The sequence below is a fragment of the Mus pahari genome, chromosome 16 (genome assembly GCF_900095145.1).
Source record: "Mus pahari chromosome 16, PAHARI_EIJ_v1.1, whole genome shotgun sequence".
Taxonomy (NCBI): Eukaryota; Metazoa; Chordata; class Mammalia; order Rodentia; family Muridae; genus Mus; species Mus pahari.
In genome coordinates this window covers 36,975,591-36,983,037 of record NC_034605.1, presented here as the reverse complement: position 1 = coordinate 36,983,037, position 7,447 = coordinate 36,975,591, and the positions used below count along the sequence as shown (strand labels likewise).

At 34.8% G+C, this 7,447-nt stretch overlaps 1 protein-coding gene across 1 annotated transcript in view; it reads right to left on the bottom strand.

Moving 5' to 3' along the window:
* LOC110333823 (vomeronasal type-2 receptor 116-like) overlaps positions 1–4,243 on the bottom strand; it is a 21,327-nt gene extending 17,084 nt beyond the window's left edge. The window contains exon 1 of the mRNA XM_021215558.1: positions 4,020–4,243. Within this exon, the coding sequence (XP_021071217.1) occupies positions 4,020–4,243 (224 nt within the window). The remainder of the gene's footprint in view (positions 1–4,019) is intronic.
* Positions 4,244–7,447: the final 3,204 nt, after the last annotated feature.

Here is a 7,447-nt window from a genome sequence, read left to right as displayed (position 1 = left end):
ACACACACACACACACACACACACACACACACACACACACACACACACACACCACACTGACCAAAGTTAGGGTTCTTTTTTGTTGGATGAAACACCATAACCAAAATCAAATTAGAGAATCGGGTTTATTTGGTGTCATTAGTATAATTACTAATGCTTTGATGAAACACCATGACAAAAAGCAAGATGGAAAGAAACATTTTTGTTAGGCTTGTGCTTTCACATGGTAAAACATCACTAAAAGAATTTAAAGCAAGAACTCAAGCAGGACTAAAATGTGGAGGCAGGAGGTGCTACAGAGGACACAGAAGGCTTCTATTTACTGGCTTACTAATAATAGCTTTCTCACCCTGCTTCTTTACAGAATTCAATACTACTGGTCCATAAATGGCTCGACCCACAATGTGGTGAGCCAGCACTCATCAATTACTAATAGAAAAATTGTCCTACAGATTTGCTTACAACCCACTATTATGGAGGAATTTTCTCAATTGCTGTTCGTTCTTCTCAGATGACTTTAACTTATATAAGGTTGATATAAAACTATCCAGCACACTTGGATTACATTTCTTCATCACTGTTCATTATTGGAAGAAGTCAGAACAGGAACTAAAATAGAGCATGAACTGGAAGTCATGGATCTGTGATCCAGAGGCCATGGAGGAACATTGTTGATTGGATTGCTCACTGCAACTTGCTGAGCCTGCTTTCTTATGGAACCCAGGACCACCTGCCCAGTGGTGGAACCACCCACAATGGGCTGGGCTCTACCCTACTAATCAATGATTAAGAAAATACCATACAGTCTTGCCTTAAGCCTGATCTTATTTACTCAATTGAGTCATCCTCATCCTTAGTGACTCTAGTTAGTGTCAAGTCGACATTAAACATAAATAGCCAGTACATAAAGATATATGAATACAAACAGACTATACACATATTAGATGATAGGATAACATTTATAAATTGTTAATAATAGTTAAAGGAAAGTTTAGGATATTAAATGCTGAAAAATAATTTTAAGTGGCTATTTATAATATTCTCATTAGGATAATAATAAAAACAGAACATTCAGAACAACCAGTCAGAAAGGTCAGAAATCTAAGAAATTTCATGTATTATTTCTAAATGTCTACTGCATTAGATAATTTAGATTGAAAATCAGAAGTATTCATAAATTATTTACCAATTATAGAAGATATGCTTGAAACATTATGCATTAAAATCACCTTGTAATCAATTAATTTAATAGAAAATTAATCTACAAGGATCTGAATTTCCACCTAATTCTGTGAGAGCTTGGAATAAATTGTAGAATAATCCCTACAGTGCTGACAATGACTGTCTTCAGCACCCACCACAATCAGACTCTGACAAAATCCTTTACATCAGAGAGGTTGCTGTGCTCTTCATGGGCTTTTGCTTCTCTGGCTGTGCTGGAAATACCTCCATATATTACATTGCCTTTGTTAATTGTCTTGAGAGAAGAGAAGTTAGCAAACACAACCAGCATGCCAACTAAAATAAATATCTGGAGACAAAGAAAGATCAATTGGTACAGAAGAGAAGACACCAAATTTGTGTTCTCAAAGTAAAGGAATGCAGGCCAGATATATAATTGACATCCATAAAAGGATTTAGAAGACACTCAAGGGTCATTCTGACTGTGTACCAAAAAAAAAAAAAAAAAAAAAAAAAAAAAAAAAAAAAAAGCCACAGTACTGCAATTTGTGGAAACTGAGAAATCAATTATAAGTCCCCAAGCTAAAGTGGAAGAGTGTGCTCCGGATCAAGATACGGTTAGGGGTGAATCCAGTTTTACTGGAACAGAAGAAGGCACATACAAATGGTTTAAGGGTATACAAAAATGCATTTGGAAACTGCATTGTATAAGATGAAATTATTAATCTTTTTTTTTAGTAAAAATAGTTTTCCTGTCATGAACTACTTTTGGTTTTATTTGTAACAAAAAACCCTGAGTTTTTAAATGATATATAATCATTTCATTTATCATGGACAAGCCGTACTCTCAAGGCTCACATAACTTTTCTCACATATAGACTTGTTGCATACCATAAAGAAAAACAAATACAGATGTTCATTGGCGCCTGAGCTGCTGAAAGTAGGGGCATAGGAAAAGGAGGGTAACAAGGGACATTAGTTAAGATAAAGCAGAAGTGGCTCCATCCAACTTCTAAAGTCCACAGTCTGCTGAGCATGTGAAAAATTTGTGATTTTTATCTGAGATAAAATAAGATCCTTAAGAAATTAGATCTACCTTGACTTATGGTATCAACATATGAATAATTGCATTGAGACATAAAGTTTGGATCTCTGACCATCTTTGATATTTTAGTTTGAAACAAAATGTGTCACGATTATGTAAAATATCATGATTTTTACAAGATATTTCTTCCACCACTTCCTTAATTTTTTACCTAGCATCCCACTAAGTTTTAAACAAATAATCAGTAATGTCACACTGAGCAAAATTCACATTCATGTGTATATTTTCTTTTACAAATCTCTACCTGCTGTCTTCCTACCAATTTGTTCATATGTATTTACAATCGCTACTGCTGTTTTAGATTCTTTTTACACTATTCTGTAGGATTTGGAATATTCATATGGGATAAGCAGAGACACTTTACTATAGGTTGTTAAGATGAACTATAATACAAGTACTTTAACAAATGGCTATGTGGGCATGGCCCTTTATTTTCAATTTTTCAATTATATGCTATCAGAGTAAAGTCCTGTCAAGACATTTGGCTTTTTCATTTCTGTGACCCATTACCTGCTTTCTATAAATAAATGCTTGTCCTTACCTGCCCCAAACATAATTCTCTCAGACTATGATTATCATTTTAAAAAGCAAGCTGCCATGGTGAAGATCACGTAAACCTCAAGGCTAAAAGGCAACAGAGAGGAGTGGACCAGCAATTGTCCTGTTGCTGATTGACTTAGACTAGATGAGTAAAGAGTGGTTTTTGGAAGAATAAAGTGCTGGTGGAGTGGTGTCATCCAGGGCAGAACAATGGAGCAGAAGGATTGGCCTTATGGACAGACGTGAAAGACAGAAGCAGGGTAGAGAGGTACAGCAATGAGAGCCACACAGAGACATAGTGGCTGGGAAGTCAGGTTGAGCCTGGTAGGCTATGTGAGGGATTTCTCCAGTAAACAGTTCAATAGCATTAAACTATGGTGATATCTCCATGCCTTTATTGTTAATCACCATCCAACTGGGACCCCAAAAGCCTCAAAATAATTTGTTATTAATTTGTTTAAAGAAGTCAGACCTTTCTGGTACTATTCCTTAATCTTGTACATCTCAAAAAAGCCAAGGGGAAAAAAAACACCCAAAAATTCAAAAAACAAAAAACCAAAACCGACAACAGCAACAACAATAACAACAACAACAAAACTGCCTTAAGTGACCACCCTCACAGAAAATGTATCTTGATGAGCACATCCATCTAAATGAGGAAAAGCACTGGAAGCATATGTGGAAAAGAGGTGAACATCTAATGTCTGTATCTGAGAATAAAAAATACCAAAGAAACACTGAACAGCACTTACACAAAATGAGATAGACAAAGTGTAGAACAGAAAAGTTAATGCTGAGAGTCCTGTTCTGAAATCACCTGCATGCAACATAGTAAATTCACTCACTGACATCATCTTTTCTCAAGAGTATACTGGACTTGAAGAAAACTGTGAACCATCAGGTCATATCTAGACTAAACTATTTATCCTATGAAATCACAGTGCTGACAATTATCAAATCATCCTGCATTGCAAGCAAGACAGAGAAGATTAGGTTTCAGTAGCATACAAGGAAAGACATGAATAACATCAATATTATCACTTTTCTTCGGAAAGACGAAAATAAGTAGATATGAAAATATACTTGAAGAAACTTGAGAATGGAAAAGATAGATTACGGAAAATAAAAGGATGATTCAATTCAGCATTTTAAATCCCCAAAATTGTGAGTTAATAAAATTAATTTTACTTACTCTATGTGAAAGTCCTGGAAAGCATATGGATAAAATTTGTGAGGAACTTTGTTGCCTGTGTAGTAAATATGAAGAGGAAAAAATGTACCAATAGTCACATCTCCTTTATGGTAAAAATCTTCCATGATTGTTACATAACATTCATTGTCAGTAAAGGAACACACAAAAGAAGGAATATAAAGGAGCCCAAAGACAAGAGTCCAGAATATCTTATTAACAAACATACCTGCCAATAAAACCAGTACCTACAAATTTAGTGATGTCTATCTCAACTATTTGTGAATATGTGTGCTTCTAACTTTATTAATGGTGCAGGTGTCACACTATTTATCTCAAGTGCTTACTGACACTTTCTGTACTATCATTGAGAATTACGAAATTCTTTCTTGCCTTCGGCTCTGCATCTGAGGCCCTGACTTCTGTTTAAAAACTTCTGTGGCTAGAGAAGATACAAAATATGTTTTGTATCTTCTCTAGCCACAGGCATCATGATTTCAGGCAAGACAGTAGATAACTAGAGCTTAGGGATCAATTTTATGATTGGGCTGTTTCCACCAAGTTTGAAGCAAGAAATTTTCTCATATTACAACACCTTTGGCTGATGAAAACATGCTGTACCAGAGGTAGCCATGGAAGGTAAATTGGTAAATGCCCATGTCATGTATACACCAGCAAAATGAGTGAACCACACTTTTCCAAACAAAAGACATCCAGTAGAGACTTCATAGTGACTATAAGTGTCTCAGAATTTTCACCTATGATACATTTGTATCGACAGAACAATATGATGTCTGCAGCTAACACAATCTATTTCTTTATCTCATTAGAAAGATAGTAGACCTGCTGCACTCCTCTCTTTCAAATTATGTAGTTAACTTCAGTGTAAACATCAAGTACCCTGTTTACATTCTGAGATTTCAACTACTCCATGCCTACATTTTCTTTTAGTTTGGGTTAACCTTCTAGTAGAAGTATCATTGTAACCCATTCCCGTATCCTCCACTACTTACTCTTAAGACTTAAGCATTATATATGTGAGAAATTCTTCTTCTTTCTAAAAAAAAAAGGTATAATAATTTAAAAGCATTGCAATGTGTCCTGCCTTTTTACCTAATATACTGAAGCAATCATGTACAGGGCTACATTTCCTAGCCACAATGAGTTTAGGGAAGTGAATGTATCATGTATTGTGATATAGTAATAAAAGAGTGACCCACAAAATAAATTGACTCCACTAAGAAAGAATGGGTGATAGAGTGAAGAATTCCCATCAGAAATAACAATAAGAAGCACTACAATAAGTAAGGTTAAAAAGTCAAACAAACTCTAGCTTGTTAGGACTTTCATTTTTGGCACAGATTAAGGATCTCCAATGAGGATATAATAGACAGAACCTGTCTATCATAAGACTGAATGCAATGAAAAGTCAGGGATAAACTTGATGCTCAATAAACCACAGTTCAGTGCAATCCTGGATAATGGAGCAAACCTGTGCATCTATCAACACAAAGCTATTCCTTGCTTCAACACTAAACACTAAATCCGTGGAAAAGATGTTCTTTGACAAAATCATCAAGAATCTTTGATGCAGTATAAATATAAGACTTAAGCACATGGTTTTGATTGAGTGTCCTGGTAACAAGACCAGGGATTTTAAAAATAATTTATTTTTTGGCATTTTCAGGGAAAAATCATTGCTAACATGTCTGGTATGAGTAATTATGAATATATGCAATCTCTTCACTGCTGCCACAAACATCATAATCTATGAAACATAAGGTGGAACAAACCTTTTCACAATTATTCAAGAGGAACATTGAAGAAAAAATTATTATCTAGTTAACAGATGAAATTCACTGTCAAAAATAGGATCATATCCTGACTTTTAAGAAGTAACTATGCAGCTCTGAGTCCCATGTCCTCATTACTACCTAAAGATCAGACTATATTAGGTATCAGCACTATGCTTATTTTCATATCTGTCAATTTCTGAGTTAGACGAGTAATGTTGAAAATTTAAATCCATACTGTATCTCAACCTGTATTGCTCTGCATTCCACTCAAAATGTCATACAACCACAGATCCTGTAGCAAGTACAGCTGGCAGACACAGAAAATATGTAAAGATCACTCATGACACAGTCAAAGATATATGTAACATATGTTACTCATTTTCTTTAGTTGCATTTTCCATTGCAGGGACCCAAGAACAATATACGATGTCAGATGAAACATTTTGGAAATTAATTTTTATAACTGTTGAAGACACTGGTCTGTAGCCATGAAAAAGAAGGCCTGAATTGAAGTCTATCTGATCAGATAACAGACAGAGTAAATCAAAACTCTAATATTGTTGTTGGACTGCTAGAACATATTTAAACTTAGTAGCTGCTTTTCTAGAACATGTGGGATCTATTTCTAGCACTGAGATGGTGACTACATCTTTCAGTAACTCCTTTTGCAGAGAATCCAATGCCTAAGTCTGGCACCTGTGAGGAACAAACATGCATGTTTTGTAAATACATGCATGTGGGAAAACATTAAAGCACGTACAATAAAAAGAGTAACAGTTGTTTAAGTGATCCTGAATTTTAAATACTTAGAGTGAATGATCAACAGTGATTTAAAAATATGCAACCAATAGACTAACTCAAGTGGTTAAAAATTCCACCAGAAATGATATCATTGTGTTTTTATTATTAAATAATTAATTTTGATACATGAAAAGTCAAGATAACATGCTTCTTCCAAAAATACAAATCCCATTTAAATCAAGCCTGAGTGAGAATGATATTGGAGAAATTGCCAAAGAAGGATTCAAATAAATGACTGTAAATATAGTCAATACACCTTAGGAACATGAAGACAAAGAATATTATTCAGTAAAGTTAATACATGACATGATAATAGGTCAGAATTTTTCAAGAAAAACCAAACAGGAACAATGCTAGAATGGAAAGGCCAATAGAGCAAAAACAAACCGCAGTGTAAGGCAAACCTAATTGAATTGACAATGTTGAGAACAGAGCTTTGAGGATAGAAGACCAAGTATAGAAAGCAGATCACTCAATAACAGGCAGTGAGAAACTTAAAAGTGTATATGGATGGAGCATGAGAGAATTTGGGGATACCAAGAAAAGACCAAATCTCTAAATTGTGATCATGGAAAAAGAAGAGACCATCAGCAAAGACATAGGAAATACCTTCAAGAGAGGTATAGAAGGAAAATTTCCCTAGAAATTTCTATAAAGCTAGTTCTTGTATAACTTCCAGTGTAGAAAAACACTACAGAACTCTAACTGCACCAGACTGGAAAGGAAATTACCAATGATGTACTATAGTTATATATTAGAAAAACATCATAAAGAAAGGATATTGTGGGACAGGAGAAATGGTTCAGTGGTTAAGAGCACTGACAAGAGTACTTC